The following is a 27873-nucleotide window of genomic DNA, read 5'->3' as shown; positions in this document are numbered from 1 at the left end:
GATTTAGAGACATGCAAAATCCATTTAAAATTTAATTTGATTTTTAAAAATATTAAAATTATATTATTTTAATATTTTTAAAAAATTAAAATAAAAATTAATTTAATTTAATCGATTTCACGCGAGTTAACCAAAATATTTTTTTTTAATTAAGTTATAGACAGATTATTTTCTTTTACAATAATTGCATTTGTTTGGTGAAGTGAAGTGTCTTGTTTTACCAACCCCACCTGGCCGGAGTCATAAGTGAATGGATCAATTTATAGATCGGCAGGTTAACATAAATTTATTTATTTATTTTGGATAAAAAAAAATATTTATTGAATAAATCTCACCAGATCCTAACAGATCTGTGAGATCAACTCCCTAATTAATTAAAAAACAATCATGACCTCGGCCAGGCTCGGTTTTACAACCAGGTTTATTTCTTACGCCCTGATTTTGAAGGCTTAAACGTCATGCACCTTCCTGCTGTCACACTCCACAGTCTACACCCACCTATGGATGCTAACTTTCAAAGAAAAGTCTCGACAAAGAAATTGTAGAAAACAAGATAAATTTAGGAATATTCACATCACAAAAATACAGCCTGCCATCGATATACCAATAAATTCTTTGTTTTTTCCTCCTCTTGTTTTGATTTACTGTAAACTGCTAATCTCTAACAAAACCTGCAAATGCCCTAAAGATCGAATGATCTATGATACCTCCATTCCACTTTCGTAAAATTTGTCACAATCCATCGATCCTATGAAGCCCCACTTGGGCACAGCCCTCCTTGAGGACAGCAAAGAACTCTGTGCATCAGAAATTCAAGGCCAAAGTGTCATTCTTACAGCTGATATCACCATCAGGAAGCGCTTCAATCATCTCTGATACTAAGTCTCTGATAAGGTTCTGCTTTCGTCAGCGCATGCACAAGAAGCTTGTGCATTTCAATACTTCATAAAAATGGAGTGTTACTTGGCGAAAAAGGGATCACTTTTCAAGCAACTTCAGCTATTTGATTGGCCATTCTTCTGACACTACTCTTCCCATATGCCTACAACAGAATGCTTCAAACCCAAATGATGAAGATATCATATTGCATGTTTAAAATCGTTTGTTTGATCGGTCTCCTATATGGCCATGTCTGACAACAAGGTTCAAGCTTTGCCTCGTAATCCAATATTTTTAAAGCAACACTGCATTCTTCTGTCAACTGATAGTTACCTATTCGAATTTGCATAACCGCGGGTTTTCAGCATATTGAGTGGTTGACCTACACGGCACAACTCAATTGCGTGAAAGGTCATCTCCTGTGCTTAATCCACATGGTTACTCATCAAGACCAGAACAGCTTTCCTTTCCTTGGTGCAATGTCAACATTCCACAAATCTATCTAAACAGTGGCAGGGGTTGTGTGTACTGAAAGTTGGCCAAAACCAAACCGACACTGCTCATGTCCAAGCTTGAGCTAGAAGATCGTTTATAGCTAAACAATAGGAGACACCAATTCAACACAGAAAGAGGAGTCCATTCTCTGCCATTAATAAAATGGTTTGCACAATAATTATACACCCTGTAGCCTCATCACAAAAGGGAGTACAAGACAGGAGGACAAAGATTACGATAAAAAATCTCCCATCTACCTTGTTTACGGACTAATTAGAGCGTGCATGAGGCACATAAACAGAAGCAGGAGAACCGCAAAGTTCTCAAGATCTATTTATAAGTCTGTCCTACTCAGGATTAAACTCCTCCATGAATCACTATCAACCTGTTATTTCAATGCTGTTGGCCTAGGCATCTGTTCTTGGACGTTTTGCAGGCTGCAAACTTGAATCAGTATTGTATGGCTCAGAATTTTCAGGAGTTTCAGTTTGCGATACCTTGTGCTTTCTATTCAGATCCTGTGATCCTCCTTTTAATGCAGGGTTGGCATAAATTGTGTCAGTTGGTGTCTTGCCACAGTCTACCTGGGCGGTTTCCAAATCATTTTTGGCAGGGGAGTCCTGGATTGCATCTGAGGACAGAGTAGAGGGATTTTCCAAAGCAGATGAAGCTGCCTTCAACTTGTCAACGTCAATACCTGATTTGCATTGTTTCTCAAACATCATTTGAAGGTGCCTCCCCTGTTCTTCTATTCGTAACTGTAAATTTCGTTGGATCTGCCAGAAAGATTATAGAATTATAAATGATGCACTGTAAATCATACACACAACCTGAATCATGTCTTCATGTGTGCATGACATGATTTATACAGTAACAATCATATCTACTGATGTGCAGACTGCATATAGCACTACAATAAACCGAACCAGTTACCACGCCACACATTATGCAGTCCATGGTCCTAAACCACTATGCAATGGGTACATTCTATAATAGACAAGTTCACAGCATAGCATCTGTAGGTTGTATAAGTGAGCGATAACTCGTAAAGCCAAATTCTAAAACATTTCTAACCAAGGAAAAATCATTTTTTTAGCTCTCAGTATTATATACTTTGCTCCATTATAGAAAAAGTGAGTGCTTTATAAACAAATTAATTCTTTAAGGAAACAATGCATATGTACAAATCTTAAATGCAGGTAACAACAAAAGATAACTTCATGGAGCTTCTTTGCATCATTGAAGTCTTGATACCAAGGAGAATATATGGATAATTGTAAAAAATTTCATGTCTAGGCAATTGAAAAGTTGCAGACATTTATTTCTTCTATGACGTAAATGCATAATGCAACTTCTATGCAGCAAAGTTAACATGCAACAAAGATCCTGCACTTGACCAGAAACTTCTAGTGGAATATCTCTCACACTCGATCAACATGGAATGAATCCCTCCATTTTCAGATCCTTGCTCCTTTTTTTACAAGTAGTGCCTTCATGCCGATGATTTGGTTTTTCAAACAGAATATAGAAGAAAATCAAGACAACTGATTTTCATCATAAAGCAAAAGAACCCTTGTTATAAGCTGCCAAATCAGGTCACGGAACCTAATTTTTGAGGTTCCAAAGTCAAAGCCACTAATCAAATCAAAACATAGATCCATTTTCATGGAAAATGTATACCTCAAGCTGTTCATGCAGTCGTTTCTGAACTTCCATCTGTAATCGTAGAGCTTCAGTGATTTCAATGCCTCTGTTGTCCAACATAAAATAGAAAGAGTTTAGCAGGATAATTCAAAATGAAATAGAACACAGATTGAATAATTTAAATATGCAGCTCTTTTCCCAAAATATAAATCCTTCAAGAGGCATTTCTAGGTTATAATCATACCATGGTGCCAGCCAAATTTCTATCTGAGACGCCATATGTAGATTGAAAGGGCATTAAACAAGTTTTTAACCTAACCAAGTTTCTTCTGGAACTACCTGAATCTCCCAGGAAGTCAAATAACATACTGAATACCTTCCAAGTTAATTTTGTTGCTAGGTCTTTTCATCAATAAATGACAACCCGTGGTCATTATCAGTAGAGTGATTACAGAAAATGAGACTGTAAACAAAAATTCAACAGATATAGTTTAAAATCAATCCTTGTATGGTAGGGGAACCACGCTCCTCAGTCAACCTACTTTAAAGGGAGGTAAAGCAGCAAAGGGAAAAACAAGAGAATTATAGTTGTCGCATAATCCATAAGCAAGTTTTGTTATCATGCGGAAAGTTATTCTCCTTGCTTTCCACATGCATAAATCTTTAAGAAGAAACTGGGAAGCAGGCTAGTAATATAAAATTCACAACTTTAGCATTCCTGCCAAATTCAATTACTGAGGGACAAAGAATGCGTCTTGCAGAGTGAAGCCTAACAAAAAGACCACATTCATCTGTTTCTACTCAAGTCAACAAGTCAAGAGTTATTTTTTTCCAGACTTGTTGGAAATTCTGGAAATCAGCAGGTCAAGGTTTCTATTTTAAATTTTAGGTTCTCTAAATGATTGAATGACGGTGAAATTCTTTTGTAATTACATGAATAGTTCTGTTCTTATTTACAAGTCTAGATCCTCATTTAAGTAATGATAACAAGAACTCTGTGTATAGCCCTGTAATCTTTCAATGAGAAGGCATTATTAATTTCAGAAAACGATGATGATTTTTGATGTATGAATTCAAACCTTTGAAAGCGTGATGCTTTCTTCTCTCTAGATTTAATTCTATAAACTTACAGGTAAGATGCTTTCTTCTCTCTCTCTTCTTTTTTGATAGAAAAAATTAAATTTTAATAAAGGAAGAGGACAAAATGGAGGATAAGACACCCTCCTATCTCTATGCTTGTCTGCTAAAGTGATGTCTCTACATGTATCAGTTGTAGAACACCGAAGCGAAGCTAGAAAAACTATTTTATCCAAAAGCAACAGGAATAGTAGATGCATATCCTGAAATATCCTAAACTCTGCTCGTTCCAAAAGTACAGAAGTAAAGCAAGAATAGCACATTGCCACAATACCTTGCCACCTTGAAAGCTGGTAGTCTCTTATTTCTCATTTATATGTGCAGACTTTTACAATTAGCCTAATTTTGAAACCATAGAATTTCTTCTCTTTCTTGTCCTTTGTCAAGTTCACAGTTGCTCAAAGCCAAAGAATAAATAACAGCTGATGAAGCAGTAACAAGAGAATCAAAATTAATAAATGGTGTAGACTTACGTTTTCAAGTCAAGAGATGATATTTCATCAATAGATGTCAATCTTTTCTCAGAGGATCCTGCAAGCAAAATAGAACAGCTCGTTAAAAAATATATAAATAGGAAATTCCTCATACATGTTTTGATCCATGCAGTAAAATAAAGCAAAGAAATCTCGAGCAGCTACAAAAAAACTGAGGGAGAAAAAAGATGGTCACGGGAAATTTAGGTCATAGTACAACGATAGTTAGGAGTGATCGGAAAATGGTATTAAAATAGGCAGATAGAAAATTGTAACAGCGGCTCCATGCATAAATATAATGTGGTGAAGTTAATTTAGAGATCTTACATTAAGACAACTCAACTGAAGCCTTGAAAAAAAGTATACTTGAGCCGCAAAAAATAGCAGAAAAATGTCGTTTTCATAGATAGGGCAATTGACTTAAATCACAGAAAGGATTGAATAAACAACATAGCATGCAGATCATGATCATGCTTTTGTGGAAAGACTAGATCGAGGTTGATTCAAATGAAAAGGAGATATTGAACAGGGGTATGTGTCATAAATTAATAGTGTCACAAGTTTGCACAGTGCAGCTTAAGACTCAAGTTCATGAGTGAAGATAAGCAATTCAGCGAGTTAAAATGCAATCTCCATCCTCTCATTCAGGTTAAAATTCTAAGGTGGAAGAGCAACACAAAATTCAGGGATATGTTAAAGTCTTGGAGTCACTTATTAGTTATTACATACCCTCTGATGACTCTGGTCTGTATCTGGCTGTTCGGTATTTCTGAAATTCGACAAAGAATATTCTCCAATTAAAAACAAAAATAAGAATCCAAAACCATGCCACACAAGAAATGATGCTGACGCATAAAACCAGCCTCGCTTTTAAAGAAACAAAGGTGCATACCTGCAAGTGGCTTTTTACATGATAAATAGTCAAGCTGTCAACTTTCATCAGCTTCAGCACGCCTTTTGGAGTAGCTCCTGCACGTAAGAAAAAGGAAATCAATTGAAGCAGAAGCCTAGGAATTTTTGGCTAGCAATCAGTTAAGGCAAAGATAGTTCCACACTTTCACTTCCACCAAGGTTGTTGACAGCCTCCACAAAAGCTTCATGAAGTTCTGGTGTCCAACGCATGCGTGGCTTCGTTGGTGCACTGTTTGCTGAGGAAGTGGGGGTGAGAACTGGGCGAATTTCTGCAGATGGGGATGGAAGCTGCAGGTGACCTTGGGAGTGTTGAACTGGAATGTTTGAAGATGGTTTGGAGACCTGGTATGCCATCTGAAGCAACGAGATGAGAACAGGAGAAAGCATAAAAGAATATTTCACCATACTTTTGCAAGGGTATCTTATTTGCTGTGTTGTGAGAAGATACCAACCTTTGGTTCCATGTCCACAATGCTGGTGTCAGCCAGAAGCTCATTCCAATTAGTTGTCAAAGCATCATCATCAGTAATTAGCTGGTCTGCCCATTCCTGCCAATCATTTCGTTTACCAAATTCTTCTGATGCCATGACACCAGCACAACTATTGCTTTCTATCCGATTATTTTGAACAGTAGTGTTAGTGGGAAAGTCAAGAAAACCCGGCGGTGATTCTGGACACCATGAAGCACTGTTTTCATTTATATAATGACTAGTTGTTGTTGATTGAAGTAATGCTGATGGAGAAGATTGTGACATCAGCAAAGCTCCTGCGTTTGCTGATGACTGGGAAATAAATGGAGTATTTCTTGAATGTTTCTCCCGGGGTGTGACAGAAGAGTACTGAAGGTCTGTTGAGAAGCTCGCAGAAGAAGAAAATAAGTGTCCAACTACTCCATTGTTAGAGGGCAAATGACTTGCATGCACAAGGGGCCTGGTCATAAGCTCCCTTTCCATGGAAACCTGTTGACAGCCTGGTAACTTGGGGTATGTCTCTTCTAGAGGTGTTGGAACCACTGGTAAAGATGAAGACAGTGTTCCAGACACCCCAAGGTTACCAAGCTGCTTTGCACCTGCTCTCTGAATGCTAAAAGCCGGGCGTCCCTCCATTGCTATGCTTCAATCAGCACAAAAATAGGGTGTCAATTATTCAATCAATTCACAGCAGTTTCCCATTTTGACAACCAAGTGAATACCTTCTGAAAGCACCCTTCTTATTGGTTCACAATAGTGGGACACTGGAAAGGTCATCAATTAAAACATCTGTCAACAGGAATGAATACATAAATACACGATGTCATCAATAGGGAATATAGAGATACTCATAGCAATGATCACCATCCTTTCTAAACCTCATAAGTTCACCTATAAACACAGCAATTTTTTGGTTTTTCTCAGAAGAAAGTTCTAGCCACCCATATCATTTCCAAAACTCCCTATTTCTAAATCCTTTATCCCACTTGTAATGACCAGCTCCTCAAGGCATCAGTCCATCTCCAAACTCAACACTACATTCAGTTACAGGCATGAAATGTTTCTACCAGAGCAGAGTTGAAATGCTCATACTAGGAAAATAGTCAAAAGCATAAAAGCTACAGTGAAACATAATGACTTAAATGTTAATAGCAGGCAGCAAGAACATGTGAGGTTGGTTTTCAGCAAATTCCAGTCCCTAGACTCCAAAAATTGAAACAAACAAAAAGAAAAGGCAAGCCTTACAATAAGAGGACTAATAATAATGATTCAAATTCTCATTCCCAATTCTCATAAAAACTTCGTATTGGATAATAGACACAGGACAGCCATTGTCTAGCATAATACTAAATTCTTGTAATTGCAACAAAGAATCAATAGGTTGTCATGTTGAAATTATTGACAGGCTCAATTGTTCAAGGCGTGAGAGCATTTAGTTCATGCAAAACTGTTGAAGGGTAGAGCGAGTATGATTATAACGAACCATCAGAAGCAAATTCTCCCCTTGTTAGCCATTACAAATCTTCATAGCAAGTACAAGGATTCTTTAAGTCTAAGGCTCTGCCTATCAGTGCGCCATCCCCATCCCTCACCAGTGGGTACTCCTTCCAATTGGTATGGAGATAGGAACATTAACTAAGATGAAGAGCTGTTTAGCAAACCATAATTATAATATTGCGAACCCGTTTGCAGAATGTGTTTTTTCTTCAATACCAATTGGTTCCACGAAATTCATATTTTCAGTGTTCAAATAAATTCTCCTCAGCATCTCAAGGCATACCAACTGCATCAAAAAATCTTCCTGGCCACTAACACAAAACCCTAAACAAGCTAGATGCTATACATCATTACTCCCAATCATTAACTATCATGAGCTATGCATTGCGAATGGATCCTGACACCCTCGTCACCGGGACGTCTAAAAACCGTATGCTTGTCCTTGGTCAGTTAACTCTAGCTAACTTCATTCCATTGATAAATTATTTATTCAACATCCAAGTTCCGACCTTTCAATGTCCATGTCCTTAGCTTCAATTCAATTGTATCTGGGACCCCCTACTAAACTAATTTCTTCTCCCCATTTCACAGAGAACTCATGAATTCAGAAATATTAAGCTCGAAAAACCAAAAAAGAAATCCAAGCGAAAAATTAAAAAAAAAAAAGGACATGCACCCTACGATGCAAACCAATTATCATTCAAGACCAACTAAACCAAGTCCGATCACCGACGACGCAATTCAAGAAAAGCACCAAAAATTCAATCAATCAAGTAATTATTACAATCAAAACAACAAAATTAGCTTCAGATTCCATCAAAACAAAACAAAAGTACCAAAACGGGGGAACATATAAATTTCTCACCTGCGACTTCACATAACCTCGCAGTATTGAAGGCCCTAAATGGCTAGAAATCAAGTCTTTAGGCACAGAGACAATTCTCTAAAGGTGTTATGGAAAATTCGGTCACCGGCGTGTCACCCCGAAGAAGTGAACGGTGACAGAGAGTGCGCTTTGCTCTCTTTAGCCCCTCTCTCCTTTCTGGCTCTGTTAATAAGGAACAGTGAATTCCTCCAAGCCTTAAATATAGCGCGTGTGGAATAAACTCCAGAGAGATGGTGGGGTAACAGTGCGTCTATTGTGGGTGTGTGGGACCAGGTTTGCTATTGGTTAGTAGTGTAATATCTGATGGGGTGCACGTGGGGATTGTGATTAGCATATTACGGCCCTGTTTTGTACAATTGCGATTTTGAAATTTTTTATTTAAAATTAATTTTTTATATATTTTTAAAATGTTTTATGTGCTAAAATTAAAAATAAATAAAATATTATTTTAATTTAATTCTAAATAAAAAATATTTTGAAAAAAAACAATTTCTACCACATTTTCAAGGCTTTAATAAATAATTTTGAAAATTTATGTTTTATAATTAAAATAGATATTTATATTAAAATCTATAATTTAAATTTTTTATAAAAAAAAATATTTTATCAAACAAACTATTCATTTTTTATTCTATGTATTTTCTATTAATAACATATTTTTTGAATTAAAAATAAAAGCAATTAAAATAAATTTTCATAAAAACTTTAATAAAAAAAAGTAATCTAAACTATTATTTCTTATTAATGCATTTTTCTATTTTTTTCCATTAAAATATGTTTATTTTATCATAATCATTGTTTTTTAAATAAAAAAAAATATCATAGTATAAAAGGCAAGTTTTAGTTAAAAAAAACATTAAAAATCATGTCTCTAAATTTTGTATGTAATTGAAGAAAAAAATGAATAATTAATATGAAGAAATTATGTAAAATAATTGATAATAAAAAACTATAAAATTTATTTTTATTGAATAGTCATTATTAGAGACAATTCATTTGTTTAGTTACTTTCATGAAAAGCCATTAATATTATTACCAGGTTTTTTGTTGCTGGATTATTTACTTTTACCACCAAGCTACACGTAATAGAGACAATTCATTTGTTTAGTTACTTTCATGACAAGCGAAACTATTCATTGTTGAGAGGTATAAGAAAAAATTAGTTCAAGATTAGATTATAATATTAAAATAATTAAGGATGAAAATTAAAAAAATTTTAAAGTTTAAGGATTAAAGTGAAGAAAATTAGTGTTTGAAAAGATATTTCAAACTTTGCTGCGGAAGATATAAATTTGAGTGTTTGATCGTATCTTATTTAAGATATTGTTTGTTTTTGTGGTCGTGGTTGTAAAGTATTTTTAAAAAAATTTAAGTATTTAATTTATTTTAAATTAAATTAAGATTTCATTGATTATTGTCACCGTAATTATTTTTTAAAATAATTTTTATTTAAAATATATTAAAATAAATTTTTTTATTTTTTAAATTAATTTTTAATATTAACATATTAAAACGATATGAAAATATAAAAAAATTAATTTTAAATAAAATAAATAAATAAAAATATTCAAAAATATTTTTAAAACCCAAATAAAATCAAAATTCTGAGCTATATTGGGTAAAAGCCTAGACGTTATGTTGGATTCTAAAATTAGTTTATTCATATTCTTTCGTTTAAAAGTCAAGAAATTCATTGATCTTTCTGGAGAAATAACTGAAAATATCAGCTACGATCACTCGACGCTATAAACACAGGTTATTTTATAAACAGCATTTTCTTTCACTCTATTCAGACGAAATGCCAACCAAGTTCTTCGAGATTTTCTTGAAACAGAGTCTCATGCATCGCTATCAAAATAACTCTTGATGGCTTTATCTATCAGTGGAGGTAGGACATGACAACAACTAGACCTGCCCATTGTAGTGTTCGAAGCATCAAAACCTGCTTCCTTATTCTGAAGCATATTTCCTTTACTGAGATATTTGAGATATCTGATCGAAGCTGAGATTTTTTTTAAGAAAAAAGAAATCATAGATTAACATGGTTTTCATCAGATAAACAATGACAAAGCCCGATTGAACATATGGAATAATAATGTCGGTAGTGGAAGCTTTAGGAAAGGTAGTACATGGAATTTGGCAACTTGAATGTTCTTTTGGCACCAGGGAGGCCCTCCACACTGCTCCACTGATCTCCTATGATTCCCCATATGCGGTATCCTTCTTTTGTCAATGCTCTCCTTGCCTCGGATTTGTATTGCTGCACTTTCATGAAGTCGTCTTCAAGACCCCTGTATTTATACAGTAAAACCAAGGAAAAGAAACGGTAAATTGCTTGTTTACTCTGGTGCCCGTTTCGGAATATGGGCGCGGCTGTGATGGTTTTGGTTTGGGAACGCGGATGCAACCGCCCACGTTTCCGAACAGGCTAGGCTAGGCTAGGCTAGGCCATTGACACAGATATATCAAATAGGTCAAGTCATGTACCTCAATATGAGGCTGGACCATCCATGGTATCCAGCATTGATAAGATTCTCGACAGTGGCTGATCTAAGGGTTTCACTTCTGGAGGAAATAAGAAAGATTTTGACCCCTTTGCCTTTGATCTCATGGAAGAACTTGAGTGTATGGTCTAGAGCAGGCGCTTTGCCTTGCTTCATCCATGATTCGAATAAGGTTGCATTGAGCTTCTCTCCCCTGGTTTTATTTCCATTTCACAACCCAAATTGCATTAGTGACTGATTGATCAAAACAATTTGAAAAGCGCAGGCATAGTCTAGCAGTTGTGTATTCGATAATATCCTTTCATCGAGACAGATTTTTGTGGTTGCGATTTGAAAAATCATGTTCTCAAACCCAAGTTCTTACCACAATTTGAAAGATGAACAGGTTTAAGCAAGCAATGAAAACAAATAACTTTTGAAGTTGTGATCAACCTAAAACATCCCCAACCGCACCGCACCAAAAAAAGTTCGAGAAGATTCGAGTTTCAATTGGTCGAGTCATCTTAAGAGTATAAAACACTGATTTTTCTTAATTTCCAACAACATCAGGATGTCTATAACAAGTGGAAATGTGATAACAAAAGAATACATGATCTAGTATATCAATAAACAAGCTTACCCAAAACCATGTTTCTTGTAGTAAGGTATGGTGGACAAGAGAGTGTCATCAACATCAAAAATCCAAGCATCTTTGCCATCACCTTCCAAAGTACAGCAACTGCTGAGGTAGAGCCTGACTTCCTCGATCGCCCTCTCGGAATCTGCTGTGTACTGAGACGAGGTCATGTAATGTTTGACGTGATCTACACATTCTTGTGGCACCACCTCAAAATCCTTGATGTTGTTCAGCTCAACATTGATCCTCCAACTCTCACAATAATTCTTCAAGCTAGAGGCATCCCTGTTTTTCGATTTTTTGTTCAAGATATTCCAGTCTGCGGCTGCTAAGCCAATGTAGAGGCTTGTCAGAGCTAGTATGAACACCAAATTTCTTGCCATTTCTTGCCCAGAGAGAGGGGGGGAGATGTGATTGAATTTGTAGAGCTGGTGGGGGGAACGCGTCACATGGGCTGTGGGGTATGGGCGGCCTGTTCTAGCTTTGAAAATCACATGGAATATTTATGTTAATATTTCACAGCTCATAATCTCAACTCTCATGTGACCTTGTCTAAACCCTCTGTGTGTGTGTGTGTGTGTATTAAGATCATATGGAAAAAATAAGAAAAAAAATTCATTATGAGTTGATCCGAAGATAACTGCTACTATGGAGAGAAAAAACAAAAATCATTATATTTATTTCATAAAAACAAAAACATCAATCATTTTGGCAGATGACACATAATTATAACCACCATTAACGCCACCAGACATGGATTTCTCTTTTCCCTGGTTTCAACATCGAATAATGTCTTCTTCTTTACTCTCTCTCTCTCTCTCTGGCCCCTTTCCTCACAGCATTGCTGTGTTTACTCTTTCTCCATGGATTGCTATCATCATTGTTCCTGTCTTATCACTCTCGTTTTGGAAATTGCTTTTTTCCTTTTGTTTGTTTTCTTCAGTGCCTAAGATTATTTCACTCGGTTTCGAGGGCAGGAAGTCAGTGTCATTACATCTTTGGGTTGCATTAAACTGCGTGCTGTGGGAGAGAATCTGAAGTTAGTAAAAGACTCGACAGCAATGGCAACAAAGCAACAGTAATCATCGATTTTTAAAAAAATATATAAAGAAATAATATTTTTTATTTTTTAAAATTTATTTTTCACTCTACTGAAAATATTTAAAAAATTATTTTAAAATAAAAAATAAATAAATAAAATTTAATTTTTTAAAAAATATATTTTTAAAATATAAAAACAAATAATAGTTGGGAGAGTTTTCTTAAACGGCGTAAGATTAGAGAAAAAAATAACAAATTTCAAAATTTAAATTTCATTGGATTTTACTCTAAGATTTGAAATTATTCCAGGGGAGCCCAGAAAAAAAAAAATATATATATATATATATCATGCAGAGGGATCTGAAATTGAATGATTAGTTACAAGCCAGCTTGTAGGAAGTAATAATTCCATTTTAAATTGTTTTTTATGAATTTCATAAGTATTTCATGAAAATTTTAATTTTTTTTGTTTAAAAATAATATTTTTTATATTTTTTGATCGTTTTTAATATACTAAAATGAAAAATAATATTTTAAAAAATAAAAAATATTATTTAGATGTATTTCTGAATGAAAAATATTTTTAAAGTAATCATTAAAACACTCTCGAATATCTTCTAAATAACCTTTTTCTCTATGATTTTAAAGGAATATTTCCCCCATCTATCTATATGTTGTGTTCATCTCACAATCTAAATTTGAGAAATCAAGAAATTGAACTTAATGACCTCCTTAACCATCAAGTCAACTCTTAATTAAGAATTGATTCCTTATGTTTTTTTTTCCTTACAATTTATTGTTCTTCGTATTCATTGTTTTACGATGAATAAAGTATAGTCTAGCTAGCTCACAGAAATCATAGCAAAAACGAGTGGGAGGGATATTGAAGAAAGAGATTTTATTGCTGGAAGAGGAAATCAGAGGACCTACCTACCTCCTCGTCTCTTCCTCTGTCAAAGAAGGTAGGATTATTGCTGTTTGGTTGCTGAGCTATCACCTAATTTTCAAAAGAGAATTAAAGTAGAGGTGGGTTGCATGATCTATGTTTTTTTTTTCTTTTTTTGGTTGGGCAGAAAGAAGAAGAAATAAGTAGTGGGGTGCCATAATCACGGCCCTACCATTATCTGAGCACTGCCCTTTTTCACAAGAATATATCACACAGTGCTAGCTAGGCGAGATTGAAAAAGAAATTCACCAGTCATGTAATTTTTAAGATGCTTTTTACCATGTCCTACTATTTTTTTTTATTATTATTATCGTGGAATATTCGAGCCAGCTTACACACACTACAACTATTCCCCACGATCCACTGAATATCCTGTAAGTCCAGTGAACAGGTAGGGCACCGCGAGGGTGACAGGCGTGCACATAGAGGATCGAACTCGGGACGGGAGCGGAACAAGTCACACGATTGACCACCATGTCCTGGTATTTGTTTGTTCATGATATGGGTGGGTGTGAAAAGTTTTAATTTGATGTTTTTTTATATAAAAAGTATAGACTTGTTAGTGCGTTTTATTTTACTTGTAAAAATATATCTTGAATTTATCAATTGTTTTATGGTCGGAGTGCTGCTCGTGACGACCTGGTTGAATTGAGAGAAGTTGTTGGTATTATATCTAGTAGTTTTTTAAAATGTTCTTTATCTTAAAATATATTAAAATTATTTTTTTATAATATTTTTATTTTTAAAACTAGCTCATTAAAACAATTAAAAAACATCTGGAAAATAAAGAAAATAAAAGCATTTCTTCTTCTTTTTTTTCAAATAATCATAACCATAAACACATGGATATCTAAAAAAGCACTTGAAAAATAAAAAAAGTTCTTGCCCACAGGCAGTTTGAAACACGGTTGATCTCTTATAGACTAGACTAACGGGAAACAAATTCAAGATACAATATTTATATCATTCAAATTCAGGGAAATTAAGCTTGATTGTAAGATTGCCTCCCCGGATAATGTTAGGTTTTTCTCCTAGCTAGCTAGGGTCTAGAACTACCAGGTACGTACGTACGTAGAGAATTTCGCGAGCATGCAGCATGATTTGCACTAGCATTTGGAAACAAAGTTTTACAGAAAATGAAAATGATAGTTTGAAGCTACCGGGAGGGATGAAAAGACAGAGCTCAGCTCAAAAATGTTATACAACCTGTCGGAAGACATGTTTCAACAAGCAAGAAGCATGAGTGAAGAAGCAATAACTACGTACAGTAACTGGAGGATATTGGAATGATGAAGAAATCCCCCCAGTAGATATCTTATTTCTGTATGCGCAAAACGGCTCCTGAAGCGGCAGCGAAGAGTCCGGTGATACATTGCTGGGAGAGAGGATTTTATTCAGAAACATTCCGATAGAGTTGGTCAAGAGTCATGGGATCGAGAGACCATCATCAAAGTTCAAAGAGTAGCTGTAAGGATCATAGCTGCACTGTGCACCGCTCCTTTTCCACCCGAAAGCTTGCTTCCAGTGAGCCCTGAACCTCGAAGCTAGCTGCATTAAGAAAGATGATTCATAACGTCGACCAAACGGCACTTGTCTTTTCAGACTAACAAGCTCGACTGCAGACCCAGTGCTCGAGATTCTGCTCCCCCACCCCAAGAACCGGATTCTCTTCATTCTTCCCTCCACCATCAGTACTGTACCAGCTGCACCTGGACACAAGAAGACGACGACCTAGCAAGCAACCAAGAGGGAGTGAAACACTTGAAGCAGGACGAGTGCGAGCAAAGCAGGAGTTGAGCTTTAAAGCATCGATTCCCACTAACAGGCATCACTATCAGTGATACACACAGTGTCACCCTCTCATTAGCGGGAGACCATACAATACTGCCTTACCGGCAGTCTTCGGTCAGATTATTCCCAACTTGGAGCAGCGATTGAGACTTGCAGGTAGTGATGTGATGTTAACAGGGATGATGAGACACTTTTCACATTAGATGTCTTGCAAAAGAACAAGCTACTTAATGTTCTTAATTACTGGGTTTCCTTGGGTTATACTCCTAGTTGGTGAACCTTCCCGGGAAGTATCTGTGACCAAAAAGTGAGATAAGGTTTTCTCTAGCATAAAAGTCCACACCGTCCATACCTAAAGAGAGAGGGGGGGACACAATACAATCACCTGCGTCCATTTTTGAGAGCTAGCTTTAAGGCCATTGTCCATTCATAGTTTTACACGCCGTGTATAAGAAATTTTATTTATTTACCCAAATACGTATCAGTTTTCTATCTAATACGTCATAATTTTAATATTTTAAAAAATATCATTTAATACACATTAGTTTTTTAAAAAAATATTTTAGTTGTTATATAAACAGAATCGCTACCTTCCATTACATACCTGTGAAGCACCACTGGGCACCATGCACAGCACGAGATCCAAAAATGTGAAAGGTGGAAAGGCCCCTAAGTGGTGTCCTTTCCTCACTGCCAACAGATGTTTTCAAAGTGTTTTAAAATTTATTTTTAATATTATTAGGTTTAAAAATAATTTACAGTTTTAATTTTTAGGTAAAAAAATAAAAACAATTTTAATTTTTCTTTAAATACACTTTTAAAATACAATAATAAACAAGTTCGTAGACATTGCATGGCACTGTTTATATGCTGATTTTAAAAATAAAAATATATATTATTTTAATATAATTCGCTCATCCTCTTTAGAGTATGTTTTTGTGATTTTTACTTAATATATTTTTTTATTTTTAAATATTAACACAACGAAATCATCCGGTGCCACACTCCCACGCGCGTGCGTATCATGCAGAAAAGGTGCTTTGAAAATCGCAAGTTATAAATAAAATGCTTTGAGAAAAAAATTGGGAGTCCAATATCAGACAGACTGCAACAATGATGACAGCATCACCCATGACATGAACGTAATTATTATTATTATAAATAGCTAAAAGATTCATATTTTACTGTAGACTGTCAGCCTGCAGTAAAACATTAAATTTTTAGTTTTTTTAAGGTGTTTAAGTTTTTTTAGCTGATTTTTTTTATATTTTTTAAAACAAAATTTTGTTTTTTTATTTTTTTATTAATTTTTTTCATTTAGTTTAATTTATTAATATTAATTTTTTTTCTATTAAGTTTCACGAATTAACCTAATTTCACGGATTAACCTAGTTAGATTTTCATAACATATATCCTAAATTTCACAAGTTAATCTAATTTCACGGATTAACCTAGTTAATTCCAAATAGATCCATCAACTTTTTATTATTATTATTTTCATAAATATTTTTATTTAATTTAATTTGTTAATGTTAAATTTTTTTTATTTAATTATTAAATTTTCATGATATAAATATTGAGTTTAAAAAGTTAACATGATAATAAATTAACTTGAATTTATTTATTTAATTAATTTTTTTTATTTATTTCAAATTGTTAATATTCACTTTTTTTTTATTTATTTAGTTAACAAGCATTCATAATACGATCCAGATTTAACAGGTTAAGCTGGTAACCAGGGCAATCCTAAAACAAGAACGATTCTCGCTCCCTTCTTGTCATCCATTTGTTCACCTCTCTAACGATCTTGATGGGACAAAAGAGAATAGAGAGGAGAAATAGCTGTGAATTGTAGCAAAGCAATCGATCAAAACTTAAACATCTGCAATTTATCAAAAACATAGACAGGGCTCATGAAGGTCCTCCATTCCATTTAATTCTGTCTGAACATAAAGGTAATAACATTCTGAAGACAGCATCAAGTTCTGAAGCCACGACATATCAAAAACCAATCTCCATTCAGACGATGGCATTGGCAGCACTGGCAATTCTTGGCCACAAATCAGCACATTCCTTGCCGATGGGTCCAGTGATGGCGGATCCTACAAGCAGCAAAACAACAACAATCAGCAACATGAACCATTGCAGAAATATTACGGCAAAAACTAGAGTAACACCGATCCCCGCTTATGATTCTCATGAGGGTATCATAAACAACAGCCAGGCCCAAGCAAACAACACGTTCCAAAAACATATTGAGCGTATTGATTGGTAATAATTCTCATTTCGAACATAAAACCATCATGATAAGCCATTTGACAACCTATTAATTCTTAGAAACTAAACAAACAAACCTACAAAAAACTTCAAAACCACATCTAAAATGCCTTTTGCTAATCAAAAATCATATACCACCCTCCCTTATTAATAGAGAGCAAAAAACAATTCAAATCTAAGGTAACCATTAATGATCAAAAAACTGCACAAAAAGTCCTTGTCCCCAGAGAGTTGTGTTCAATAAATGGGTGAAGGGACCATAATCATCCAAATGCTTTCATAATTGGAGCCTAAAAAATATGGGTTAGACTGCTATAAACTAGAGCTTACATGAGCACGTGCTTCCAAGCCATCAGATGGGAATCATAACAAATGGGAAGTCAACATCACCGAGTGGTGGGATTTTCAAACTCATCAAGGGCTAAATATGAGAGAACCTTAGCCTTTCCCGAAAATCAAAATTCAGGGAAAACGCAACTCATCAGTCATCGAAGATCTCAAAACCACAAGCTATTTAATTATATCTCAAGCAAACCACAACAAGTTTCACCACAGCAAGATCACTGATCAGCTACAATAAATGCAGAATTGTAAAACAATCACAAGCTAAAACGCAGCAAACTTAACAAAAATGAAGTTTAAGAAATAATTTCACCTTTCATTTCTCCCTTGGGATTGACAATAACACCAGCGTTATCTGCAAACAAAACAAATAAATTTATATATGTAAGGTTTTAAAATCTGAAAATCAAAATTGGAAGGAAAATTACTAAACAAACCTTCAAAATACATGAAAACACCGTCCTTTCTGCGCCAAGGCTTTCTCTGCCTAACAATGACAGCAGGCATCACCTTCTTCCTGAGATCAGGTTTTCCTTTCTTCACTGTAGCCATCACCATGTCTCCGACGCAAGCCGACGGCAAACGGTTGAGGCGACCTTTGATTCCTTTCACTGATATGATGTAGAGATTCTTCGCTCCAGTGTTGTCAGCGCAGTTCACCGTCGCCGCCACCGGAAGACCCAGCGACATGCGGAACTTGTTTCCGGCCGATCCTCCCCTTCCTGAAACAGAAGAGAAATATGTTAAAGCGTTTGGTGTGCTTGACGTGTCGTTTCATTACTCGGAGAAGGTAGGGTCAGTGGCTTTACCTCGCTTCGACATTTTTTATCGCCTTCTTCGCTTCCGTCTGCGCACCCGCCTTTCCCCCTTCAGCAATAAATTGTAACGCTCTATCTATTATATATCACTGAGTTTCTAGGCCTCCTAGGGTTTTGCAATATTTGCAACCGACGCCGTTTTGATCCAACCAATACAAGGAGTTAGTTACAATTTAGTAATTGAAGTTTGTACAAATAAAGGAACTAATCCTGATAGGATCAAAACTAATAAATAATTCCTTAAAGGATGATAATTACATAAAAATTATAAATAAAAATAAAAATAAAAACTAAATCCTCTAGCAACAGCAAAAACACAATAAAACAACCGGTATATATGCAATTTACTGGAATAGTATTTGATTTGATTTAATTTAATTTAATAGTTAATATTTTAGGCTAGGAATGGGTGTTCAAAATTCTCACCTGATAAATAATTAATAAAATATAAATATTGTTAAATTTAATTAAACTTGTAAAATATTTATAATTTTTTAATTCAATATAATATATACATATCTTAATATATATATATATATATATATATATATAAACAATCTTATAATACCAATTGTTATCCCTAGTTGATCATGTTTAATTTAGTAATATTTTGTTCAAACAACATTTTATTTTTTTTCATCACTAATTTTTTATAAAAGAATAAAATAAACTGTAAATGAATTAAAAACATAAATTAAATATATTAAAATAAATTAGAAGGGCTATTGGTTTATGCATTTATGATAGTACATATAAATTTATTGTCACTATGGATTAGAGCAGGGAAATGAAAATTCGACCATTATAAACATAACACAACTAGCCTGTGGGATGGGGTATAATAGTTTTTTTTAATTATTACTTGAACAGTGAAATCATGGCAATGTTCTTGAATCATAATTGTTTTTGCTTTGAGTCAAGAAGTTTTTGTATTTTCATTTTATTTTTTATTATAATTATTAAGCTTGAACAGGGACAATTTAGTATTTTTATATAAATAAAATATTATTTAATCTAAAAAAAGGTTATTGCGCATGAGTTTTCTCGCGGTCTTCAAACAGCTCATACAGTAACCATTTTACAGCCAAACTCTAGCTTCCATAATGGCAATTTAATTATCATAACATCAACTTCATTTTTAAGCTACGCACGTGGCAAAATACATGTCAGGTTTTGCGCCCATAATCATTTTTTTCCTCTCTTTTCTTTCCTTTCGCATTCTCGATTCTAAACCTAACCCTGTATATTTTTAAAACAGCTCTTTAATTTATTTATTTTCCAGATTAAGTTCATATTTTTTTATTATTATTTATTTTAACTTAGATTATTTATAAAATTAAATTGTTTTTTAAATTTAACCTTCCTTTAAATTTTTTTTACTTTTTTAATCCTCACTTTTTTTTTGCTATTTTTTAAAATACTTTTTTAATAAAATAAAATTTACAATTACATCTCTCAATATTTTACATTATCCTCTTCAATTAATATTTTACATTATCCTCTTCAATCGCATCCTGATCTTTACATTTTTTATTGACATTTTTTTTAATCATTTTTATTGAAACTTTCCTTTTCAATTTCATCCCTTTATATTTTAATTAGAATTTTATTAACTTCTCAGATCACAAGTTTAAAAGAAATTTAACCAGGTGGCTAGATTTTCTTTTAATGTTCTTTTTAACAATTAATTTTTTCTAATTCCATTGAACTTTTTATTTCAGGTTGAAAAGGAGTTCAGGTTGAAAAAAGTCTAATCCGACCCGCTGAGTTGAGCGAGCGTGCCTAATCTAGTAGCTTCTAAAATTATTAGGATTAATTAATATGTTTTGATAAACTAAGGAACTAAAATATAATTCACCCCAAATAGCAGAGTAGATGCCAAGGCCAAATAGCAGCAGCTTGTGCAAAAACAAGCCATGCTGCGCTGAATGGCATCTTCTGCCCACCCAAATAGCAGCCGGTGGCCAAACCGTGCAGACCAACATCGACGGGAAGCAGTCAAAAGCAGATAAAGCAGATTACAAAGACAGCCATAAACCTGTACAATAATAGGAATAAACACCAACCAACATACATGACCCAGTTTTTGTTGCCCCTGCACCACAGAAACACTTCAGCAAAACTAAAAAAAGATCCACAGGAAACACCTGACATAGGGCCCCCTTCCTCCAAAATGCAGCAAAATGTCCAGGATTTAGATGCATAATCCACGGTAGAGACGGTAGATCATGCAATCTGTGCAACCAAAACCAGATTTATAAGGCCGCTGCTGATAAACCACTTCGCTTAACAAAATAATTACATGACTTTGACAAGATTACAGTAGGACCAAGAAAAATTAAGCAAGTCCACTTGAAAGCTTTCTTCCCTTGTCATGGATGGGATTCTAACAAAATATCAGCAGTCTCGTCATCGCTCCCAATCATCTTGCTGCTGAATTAGATCCTGCCCCAGTGCAAAAGGTGGTATCATTAGAAGGAAAAGGAATGCCAAAAGAACAGAAGGCGGGAAGCAACAGGATCACAAGAAAAAAGTCATCCAAATATCAGCACTCTGTGCTCCCCAAACCTGAGTCTTGATAGGAGAACATTACAGGAAATAGGGCAAATAAGCCAATGCAAAAGAAATTATTTGAAACTAGAAAATCTACGATGTATATTATCAGGCTGCCAAGATATGTGGACAGCACCGACACACACCTCTCTGAAATATAATGTAGAGGAGCACCAAGGGTTACCAAATAAAAATAAAGATTTGCGACATCAGAGTTCTTAACAATAATAATTTTCTTTTGATAACTTCAATTTACGTGTTCATTAACTGACAACAGCATCTATGGGAAAGCAAGAGGCGCAGAAGCCACTTTAAAAATATTCTGGTTGGAGAACAAAACGAATTTTGATTAAGAAGGAAGAAGAGATACAGAAATAAAATTGAAGGAAAAAATATAATTCTAATAGAAGTGCTATTCCATCCTGGAAAATATCAGCTAAATATATCCCTAAGAAATCTCAAATGCGAACACCATATGTGATCAGTGAATGATTTGAAAAAACCTGCTTCACTATCTAAACTAAAATTAATTGCCAACTCAATGATATATGACCAAACACCAGCGCCTATTACTAGGCTATCCTTGAGACCTGAAAACCATAGGTTTTTTATCATAAACATAACAAACAATACAGCTTCCAAGGAAAGCTTGGAGACGTCAAAAGGGCACATGCTCGGAGATTGCATCTCAATATCACTAAAAAGTAAAGAGGTCAAAATAGTTCACATTGCTCAACTCGTGCCTCATAAAGATTTAGAATAAGCTTACTACTTGAACGTTTCATGTTCCTGCAGAACTTGCTGCCACATCGGCAATGGAATAACTCCACAGGTTGATCAGTATCATCAAAATCAATGCCATAATCCTGCAGACATGTCGGACACCAATTTTTAAAACCATAGAAAGATTGCACATGATAAAAAATTTAAAATTGAAGAGCATGGAACACGGCATGATGTGAACTGCTAAGTAAGTATAACAAAAACAAGTAGTATATAGAATTTCCAATTGCAAATGTCATAGCTACAATAAATAAAGCTCTCGATCACTAAAGAAAACAAACATTTAGACATACCATCTTTGTAATTTCAGCAGCAGTAAAGGAACTGATAATATTTCTCACAAACAACGACTACAATGTTGCAACACAATATAACTTACCGTAAAACAGTGTAATGCCAACCATGCCTCCTCATTGGAAAGCATCAGAGCAACGATGCTTACATAACTAAGCAAAAACATGGAAAAATTCATAAACTCGAGTGACATTGCTCACCCAGGTTAACTCTTCCGAAGCATTCACTTCTCTAGTCGTGAAGAAAGCAAGCTGCATGAAAATTAATCCTATGAGAGAAGTAGTGTCATTGAGAATATAATTGTATGTTCAATATATACATGGTAATAAGAATCCAAATGAAGCATCCATACATGATAATAATGATGATCAGGGGTCTCAATCTTCACCGGGATCTCGATCATGTTAGCATCAAGACATCTGACAAAAACAAAAGAACATTTATCAGAATGCATCAACTCTCTGATCACCAGCACAGGGAAGATTACTTATGTAGGGCTGAAACTTCATATCATCCTTTTTCTCTTTTCTTTTTCTGATAGAAATTAAGAATTTTTCCAGTGCATGTGAAATAAGGAAAACCAACTGAAAAGTTCAAAAAGAAAAGAAAGAAAAAAAGTCTATGGGAGATCAACTGCTCAAAGCCATATGCATCAGATATACAGTCTTACCTGTGGTTGATAAACCTAGCAACATTTCCATAAAATGTCGCATCCAAGCACAGAGCTTCTTCATCATTTACAACTCCTTTCAAGCACCAATCTGCATCAAGTACAGCTGGATAGGCATGCTTTTCAGTTTTGTTGCTAGTTGCCCTTTGCATCTTCCTCTCGTAGAACTCCTTGTTGGTTAGGATCTCCCCTACATACTCACATACAAATGTACCTTTTGGTAGCAATTCTAGAGTTCTGAGACCCCACCCCTTTCCTTCAGGAGTAAAGAAAACCTGACGCGCACAAAAAATTAGCAATGAGAAAAAATTGTGAAAAAACAAGACATCGTAAAGAATACTCAAGGAACAATTTATATGGTCATTTTTCTTATATTAGGAACCATAAATCAATAATTGTATATATAAGTATGAACTCTGTTGAAACACTTGATTTGACTAAAATACCATTAATCTTTTTCTCATGTGAAGAATTACATACCCTTTATTTATTTACTTATGATTTTATGACCTCTATTACACTTCTATATTTTTGTGATGGCATTCAATTATTAACTAAACTATAAGACTAACAAAATACTCACTCAACAAGATTGCTGTTTGTTTCTTTAAAAACAAAAACTACCTTGTAGTTACCTAGCTAATACAACCTGTTATAACTAAACAAATTTTACTAATTCATGTATTTACTTTGTCTTTTTAAACAATAACATGTCCATTAAATAATTTATCTATATTAAACTTTACTAAACTTTATTGCCCTTCCATATTTAAATTAATAGTGTGTTGTGCAAAACCCTAGCAAACCAAATAATAATACAAAAAAATTTCATAGCTAGATAAACCATTGCTAGAGAAAAAGAAAAAATATACAAAAAAAAATGCTACTAAAAGGAATCGAGTAGATTTGAGCCCCTTTTTTTTTCAAGGATATGATTTTAGTTATTTAATTAATTAATAGGGATAATGAACTATTTTATTATTCAATAAAAAATTTAAAATAAAAGGTCAACAACATGTAGGTTTAGCTAAAACTGGAAAAATGTTTCAAATAATTTTTTTCCAATCATAATTTGCATAATTTGATTAATTATTCTTAAACTAAACCTTAACTTTTTCATAATAATATAAATTTCCCACGTGCAAAGCCCATGCCATAATAACTAGCTGGCCAAAAATGCAGTAGCATATTCTACTCATACCTGCAACTTGCACATTATACCTCGCTGCACGACTCTATTTCCACACTGTTTGTGGCAGCCACATTTGCTCCAACATTCTTTAATATATTTCCTCTTCAAATGACCCTTGCATGGTTCCAACATCTCATCATTTTTTGATCTTTCCAGTGGGCAATCTCTACAGTAAAAAAGAAATTGTCTTTGAGGATTCCGAGTTAGAGAGATACAATCTTCTAAGAAATCCTCTTTGACAAGGCCTTCTAAAGTATATGCAAAACGATGCTCACTGTCGCTGGAGCAAACACAAGGCGTAGATGACGACAAACAATTACCAATACAAGCCGAGCAACAATTTTCAGCCCTAATTTGTGAGAGAGAGAAGTTGACATAAGCATTTTGAAAAATCAAATTTCGGGGTATGTAGTTAAAAACTGGGGGAAACTCGCTGTTTACTTCATTCGACCATGGAATCTCAACCATTTCTTCTCCCTTGGTAATGTCAGAATGGTAATTAAGGAACCTAAACTCATCAGCAGTTAATTGATGCTGTGGAACCACAATCAAACTACCATACTCAGCATCTTCAAATTCCTTTTCTTTGCCACTTCCAGAACACCCATTCACAATAACCTCTTCACTTGAATGCATGACCTCCAAGCCATTCGAAAGTTGTAGTGGTCTTGGAATTTGAAGAGCGGCCATCCCATCAAAGCAACAGGCATCAACTGATCTGTTTGCAAAATAGGCTTGTATACGGTCATTTTGTTTAATGGCACCAACACCAGCAGATTTCTTCAATAGATCAAGAGCTGGAGTTACATTCAATATCCTTTCCTGCGATTCATGAGAGGAATCAGTTGCCAAGTCCAAGAAGCATTCACACATATCTTTCAGTATTTGCATGACAGAAAAGTTTGGATCGATGATTTTGTAAGATCGGAGACATTTCTCCTGCATTGATTTCAGAAGTTCATCTTGACTAGGCATATGAAAATTTGGTCTTCCAAGCAAAGAGTTGCAGCTCAGAGAAATCTTCACCTCTCCCAATGCTGAGGTGGCGATCTCTAAGTTAGCCTGAGCTTCCTCTGGAATGGTTGCAAGTTCACAGCTGTCTCTTGTCAGACTTGATGGGACTGGAAGGTTCTCTTCCCTACCTTCACCAGCTAAAACTTGGGATGCTGGACGTTCTTGTCGATGCTGTTTGAGTGAAGAAACTCTCTGATTAAAATATTGTTCTTTACTTGCACAATCTGTGAAGGTTGAAGAAACCAAAATCAGCCCACAGGAAAAGCATTAATTGCCATATCGACATTCAAATCCTTTACATAAGAAGAAACAAAATAATAAGAAAGACATTAATTGCAATTTTGATATTCAAATTAAAAACTTAGAGGAGAAAAAAAACTTCATCATTTATGGTTACAAACAACACTCCCCGATTCCTCTGCCCCAATGATTGAATCAATTTACCTGGTCGGATTATTGCGATAGGTTGTGGTGCGTTATCAAAAGGCACGTCATCAGTAAATGGCTCATCTTTAGGCTTGATAAGAAGCATTTTTTGTTTGGGTGAAAGAACAATGCCTTGCTGAACTATGGGGTCTTTAAGGTGAACTGCTTGTGACGATCCTTTTAAATTAGGTCTTTTCTGTTGTGCAGCAGCCTCGGATAATAAAGGATCTTTTCCCTCATTGGAACGCTGCTTAGAGTGTTCCAGCACTGCCAAACGACGAGGAGAAACAGTTTGTGAACTTGTGTTTCTATTAGGACACCAAATTGCAATTGGCTTCGGTTGTGAAATTCTCATGTCCGATGACTGCTGCTCCGATGTTTCACCAGCCAGTCCCTTCCCCTCAACTTTACTCTTCTTAAAAGGGCTTCCACCCAATCCAGCCTCAATGTCACTAGGAGATCCGGAAACTTGCCCCTCTTGCCCTCTTCGCAGCCGCTTTAATGGCAACTCAGGTTCACTAGATACCAAAGTTTCTTCCTCCAAAGTCCCCTCCTGCAAACCAAAACAGCCAATAACCACTTCAGAAGATACAGGCAAACAACACAACATTACCAGCAAAACAAATAAATCACTCACAGCAGCCTCATCCTTCTCTTCCGGAACCTGAATTCGAAACAAATATCAAACACACAGTCACAGTATTAAAATAAAACAAAAAAACAGAGAATAAATAAATAAAAGAAATGCACCTTAGCCTCCTCCTCTTCAAAGATAGCATCCGCAAGAGCTCTATAATTTTCCTCCTCTATAAGCTCCCAATTTTTGTCATAGAGCTTCAGCATCTTCTTCAATACAGGCTTAACCTGCTTCTCTGTTATTCCAATCGCTCTCATCGCCCTGAACGCGTTCACCACTCTCGGATTAGGAGCCATCGGATACCTAAAAAAAAATCGCAAGAAAAACTCAATAATTACATTTCTAATTAGGTTTCTTTTTCCTAATTTCATCTAAAACTCAAATGCACATGCAGATACCATGGAATAGCCAATTTAATTAGTGTAAAAACAAAAAAAAAATCCCCAAAATTTAACGATCATCGAATTCCTCAAACGATGATGATCAAGAAGACGGCGAGAATTATTGATTGATTGGCGAGGTAAGGTGACAGCAATGTACCTGATTATGGAAACGGAATACGAAAAACGATAAACCCTAGCTCATTCGGAGAGGAGAGAGTGGAGATAGTGGCTGCTTTGCGTTTTGGCGTTTTTGAAACAGGAAAGCAGAAATGTAAAATGGATATTAGTGATTCACTAGGTAGCTTGCCAGTGTTCGTTGCGGGCGGATCAATTTTTTTAAAAGCGTGAAAAAAGTGCTGCACGAGTATTTAAAAAAAAAACTCAAAAAAAATTAATTATCAATTTTTAATAATTAAAATAATAAAAGATAAAATCAAAAAAAATATTAGCGATTGATGAAATTAAAATTTAATAAAAAGTTATTAATATTTAATAAAAAGAAAAATAATAAAAATAAAAAATAAAAACATTAAGAGTCAAAATCTCAAATATTATGAAATATTGAATTGAAGGGCAGGACTAAAAATTTATTTGGCCACAACTTCATAAAATAATCCAAAACAAAAATAAAAACCAAGAAAGTGAGGAATTATTTTGAAAAAAATCAAAAAATCAAAATCAAAATACATTGTTTTAAAGGTATAATTGATCTAAATAGTTGACTCGTGATCCAGAAGATTCAAGGTTTAAACCGACCTGATTTTTAAATAAAATTAAAACAAAGCACGAAAAACATTCGATACTTATATTTAATTCAAAAGTAAAAATTCTCATAAAATAAATAAATTGGACAACGCATGAAAAAAAAATCTTGGTGACACATATTTTTTTCAAAACAAATGGAAAAACCTATAAAAAGTAAGGGGGAAACTCAAAAAACAATGAGGATGAAACAAAAAAAAAAGAGTTAAAAAAGGAGGAAACAAAGTAAATCCAAGTCAATTTTCTGAACCCAAATCAATCCCTCAAAACCTCAATATAAAACAAGTTTTAATGTTCAAGATTTAGATTAATTAATTTAATTAAAAAATATTTTTAAGATAGCAACATCTAATAAAGAGCACAAAAACAAAACCGAGGCAATAATAGATTAATTTAATATTGAATGATAAAATAAATTAATTTATTATAAT

General features: G+C 34.5%; 4 protein-coding genes across 14 annotated transcripts; all 4 read right to left on the bottom strand.

Moving 5' to 3' along the window:
* Window positions 1-1495: 1495 nt before the first annotated feature.
* Window positions 1496-8577, bottom strand: LOC133692102 (protein PHOSPHATE STARVATION RESPONSE 1). Of its 5 annotated transcripts, none has more exons than XM_062112797.1 (9): window positions 8373-8577; window positions 6733-6799; window positions 5993-6648; window positions 5690-5894; window positions 5521-5594; window positions 5358-5397; window positions 4629-4686; window positions 3055-3124; window positions 1496-2150 (listed from the first exon to the last, which is right to left on the bottom strand). In XM_062112797.1, the coding sequence occupies exons 2-9, from the start codon at window positions 6785-6787 to the stop codon at window positions 1782-1784; spliced, it is 1527 nt and encodes a 508-aa protein (XP_061968781.1). In that variant the 5' UTR covers window positions 6788-6799; window positions 8373-8577; the 3' UTR covers window positions 1496-1781. The 5 variants fall into 5 exon arrangements, with proteins under 5 accessions (XP_061968781.1, XP_061968780.1, XP_061968784.1 ...); XM_062112796.1 differs by having other exon boundaries at window positions 5521-5597; window positions 5684-5894; window positions 8373-8576; XM_062112800.1 differs by having other exon boundaries at window positions 5521-5597; window positions 5684-5894; window positions 5993-6653; window positions 6733-6774; window positions 8373-8576.
* Window positions 8578-10386: 1809 nt separating this feature from the next.
* LOC133692381 (acid phosphatase 1) lies at window positions 10387-12083 on the bottom strand. Its single transcript, XM_062113277.1, has 3 exons — window positions 11517-12083; window positions 10881-11090; window positions 10387-10684 (listed from the first exon to the last, which is right to left on the bottom strand). Exons 1-3 carry the CDS (start codon window positions 11894-11896, stop codon window positions 10507-10509), a joined length of 768 nt encoding a protein of 255 aa, XP_061969261.1. The 5' UTR covers window positions 11897-12083; the 3' UTR covers window positions 10387-10506.
* Window positions 12084-17140: 5057 nt separating this feature from the next.
* On the bottom strand, window positions 17141-18875 carry LOC133691030 (large ribosomal subunit protein uL14). Its single transcript, XM_062111339.1, has 4 exons — window positions 18720-18875; window positions 18348-18632; window positions 18224-18265; window positions 17141-17393 (listed from the first exon to the last, which is right to left on the bottom strand). The coding sequence occupies exons 1-4, from the start codon at window positions 18730-18732 to the stop codon at window positions 17311-17313; spliced, it is 423 nt and encodes a 140-aa protein (XP_061967323.1). The 5' UTR covers window positions 18733-18875; the 3' UTR covers window positions 17141-17310.
* A 1677-nt stretch (window positions 18876-20552) lies between these two features.
* LOC133692151 (probable inactive histone-lysine N-methyltransferase SUVR2) lies at window positions 20553-27017 on the bottom strand. Of its 7 annotated transcripts, XM_062112881.1 has the most exons (11): window positions 26838-27017; window positions 26411-26600; window positions 26298-26324; window positions 25679-26213; window positions 25247-25458; window positions 24230-25042; window positions 23029-23303; window positions 22711-22777; window positions 22559-22609; window positions 22025-22147; window positions 20553-21173 (listed from the first exon to the last, which is right to left on the bottom strand). In XM_062112881.1, the coding sequence occupies exons 2-11, from the start codon at window positions 26591-26593 to the stop codon at window positions 21138-21140; spliced, it is 2322 nt and encodes a 773-aa protein (XP_061968865.1). In that variant the 5' UTR covers window positions 26594-26600; window positions 26838-27017; the 3' UTR covers window positions 20553-21137. The 7 variants fall into 7 exon arrangements, 5 of the variants coding, with proteins under 5 accessions (XP_061968865.1, XP_061968859.1, XP_061968864.1 ...); XM_062112875.1 differs by having other exon boundaries at window positions 24230-25458; XM_062112880.1 differs by having other exon boundaries at window positions 22054-22147; window positions 24230-25458.
* Between the last annotated feature and the right edge of the window lie 856 nt (window positions 27018-27873).

This window comes from Populus nigra, chromosome 4 (genome assembly GCF_951802175.1).
Source record: "Populus nigra chromosome 4, ddPopNigr1.1, whole genome shotgun sequence".
Classification (NCBI taxonomy): Eukaryota; Viridiplantae; Streptophyta; class Magnoliopsida; order Malpighiales; family Salicaceae; genus Populus; species Populus nigra.
This window is presented reverse-complemented; position numbering and strand designations above follow the sequence as displayed.

Excerpts from the sequence above, each read along its gene's own strand:
- LOC133692102 (XM_062112796.1), bottom strand. The coding sequence starts at position 6,787 with ATGACCTTTCCAGTGTCCCACTATTGTGAACCAATAAGAAGGGTGCTT. Across the intron at positions 6,649-6,732 it reads AAGAAGGGTGCTTTCAGAAG|CAATGGAGGGACGCCCGGCT; the intron begins GTATTCACTTGG and ends ATTGAAGCATAG. Across the intron at positions 2,151-3,054 it reads GACTGCATGAACAGCTTGAG|ATCCAACGAAATTTACAGTT; the intron begins GTATACATTTTC and ends TCTTTCTGGCAG.
- LOC133692381 (XM_062113277.1), bottom strand. The coding sequence starts at position 11,896 with ATGGCAAGAAATTTGGTGTTCATACTAGCTCTGACAAGCCTCTACATT. Across the intron at positions 11,091-11,516 it reads TACAAGAAACATGGTTTTGG|GGGAGAGAAGCTCAATGCAA; the intron begins GTAAGCTTGTTT and ends AAATAAAACCAG. Across the intron at positions 10,685-10,880 it reads TGGTCCAGCCTCATATTGAG|GGGTCTTGAAGACGACTTCA; the intron begins GTACATGACTTG and ends GTATAAATACAG.
- LOC133691030 (XM_062111339.1), bottom strand. Across the intron at positions 18,266-18,347 it reads TGTTTTCATGTATTTTGAAG|ATAACGCTGGTGTTATTGTC; the intron begins GTTTGTTTAGTA and ends TTTTGTTTGCAG. Across the intron at positions 17,394-18,223 it reads TCCCAAGGGAGAAATGAAAG|GATCCGCCATCACTGGACCC; the intron begins GTGAAATTATTT and ends TGCTGCTTGTAG.
- LOC133692151 (XM_062112875.1), bottom strand. The coding sequence starts at position 26,593 with ATGGCTCCTAATCCGAGAGTGGTGAACGCGTTCAGGGCGATGAGAGCG. Across the intron at positions 26,325-26,410 it reads TTGAAGAGGAGGAGGCTAAG|GTTCCGGAAGAGAAGGATGA; the intron begins GTGCATTTCTTT and ends TTTCGAATTCAG. Across the intron at positions 22,148-22,558 it reads CTTCGGAAGAGTTAACCTGG|GATTATGGCATTGATTTTGA; the intron begins GTGAGCAATGTC and ends ACATGTCTGCAG.